Source organism: Mus caroli, chromosome X (genome assembly GCF_900094665.2).
Source record: "Mus caroli chromosome X, CAROLI_EIJ_v1.1, whole genome shotgun sequence".
Lineage (NCBI taxonomy): Eukaryota > Metazoa > Chordata > Mammalia > Rodentia > Muridae > Mus > Mus caroli.
The window spans coordinates 148905410-148907134 of record NC_034589.1 but is presented as its reverse complement, the minus strand read 5'-3'; the positions used below and the strand labels follow the sequence as shown (position 1 = coordinate 148907134).

General features: G+C 43.7%; 1 protein-coding gene across 6 annotated transcripts in view; it reads right to left on the bottom strand.

Moving 5' to 3' along the window:
• The window catches only part of Adgrg2 (adhesion G protein-coupled receptor G2), a 107562-nt gene that overhangs the window by 19783 nt on the left and 86054 nt on the right, over window positions 1-1725 (bottom strand). For all 6 annotated transcript variants that reach the window (XM_021153148.1, XM_021153150.1, XM_021153146.1 and 3 more), the window contains one exon: window positions 681-1078. In XM_021153148.1, the coding sequence (XP_021008807.1) occupies window positions 681-1078 (398 nt within the window). The remainder of the gene's footprint in view (window positions 1-680; window positions 1079-1725) is intronic.

Sequence of the window (1725 nt, the reverse complement as noted above, 5' to 3'; positions counted from 1 at the left end):
TAATCACTGTAGGCCCAGGGCAATGAATTTTAATAATGCTTTTTATCCAGCCATTAAATCTCCTTTTATATTATGACTCCATAATTATGCCTAAAATTTATACATTTATTTTAAGATATTTTGAGAGCAATGCTTATTAGGAGAAATAGTAAGTCACTTGGAAGACGCGCCAAATCTTCCTGGGGATGCTGGCATGATGGCAGAGGAAGCCATAACCTGAGCTCCAAACTACTAATACATCAGGCTAGGCTTTGTCTCCCATCCTCTAGTTTCTAAAGGAAAGCTTGGTTCATACTCACAGAACTAAGGTTCCAAGGAGTCTGGAATACTCTCTGTTCCTTTCCTTCTGTCCTATATTCCTATATCACTAAGCTCCTGGGAACACTTAGCAGTTTCCATGACTTTCCCATTTATACTATTCCTAACCAAGTAAACCCAGAGTGATGTATCCATTCCCATGTGGAATAGGTCAGGAGGTGGTCAGGAGGTGCTAAACTTTTTTTTTTCTTCTTCTTTTTTTTTTTTTTATCTTTTGCTGGATGTGGGGTTAAACCTGGATCTTCCAAATGGTTCAGAAGAATGTCTTAATGAAGTCTTATTGTGTATCTTTGATTTGCAAGTTTTTTTAGGAAGCCCAAATCCCAACATCCTCCTTGATCAGTTTGGCTTCTCATATTTACCTGTCTCACCAGGAGGTGTGCTGATGGTGACCAGTTCTTCAGGGACAGATGGGGCTGGTGTGGTAGGAGAGGGAATGGAGGACTGCACAGGTGACAGGGTGTGGGAAAGATCAGTTTGAGGCAAAGAAGAGACCACTACAGATTGAACAGGCAAGTCATTGGCAGGACTGGAAGTCAGGGAGATTGTAGGCTGGGGAGATGGAAGGCTACTTTCTTGTGTCAGAGAGGGTGTGCTTGGGGTCATAAGGGCATGATCAAGGGGTTCAGCCAAAGAGAAGTCACTAGCAACATGGGAAATAATGGTGGCCTGAGGTACAACTGGCACAGGCTTGCTGGAAGACGATAACAGTGGGCCATGCAGTTGATCAGCAAGGCAGACAATGGGATCCTGCAGTTCACTAAAGGAAAAAAACCAGAGAGATACATATAAGACACCAATAAGGCACAGAGGACTGAGTCATCAACCCCAGCAGCTGTCTGGCACAACCAGCTTAACAGAGTTTCACTCTAAAAGACTGTCCACTTTACACTCTGTGTGCTTCTGACACTGGCTTCTGCCCCCACCCCTTCATGACTCCAGGGAGAGATATTAGCATTATTTTACAAACCCCAGTTCTGGTTCACTGATTTACCAATGCTCTAGAGCTCTATGCAACACATAATCTAGGATCTTATAACATTCCCTGTGTTCCTGGAGGAAACACATACTAAATGTCCCATATCTTAACTGGTTTCATCACACTAGAAATCTGTCTTAACCAATTCCGTACCATTATATCCAGGTATAATGGTCACTAGAACATGGTAAGTAATCAAGAAATTGGTTGGATGAAACATGAATCAAACTGGGTCCAAAGAGATAATCCCTGACTTGTAAATCAACTACCTCTCTCTCTTGTTTTTATTGAAACAGGGCTTCTCTGTGTAACCCTAAAACTTATTTGTAGAGCAGGCTGGCCTCGAACTCACAGATCCTGCCTCCTGCCTCCTGCCTCCTGCCTCCTGCCTCCTGCCTCCTGCCTCCTGCCTCCTGCCTCCTGCCTCC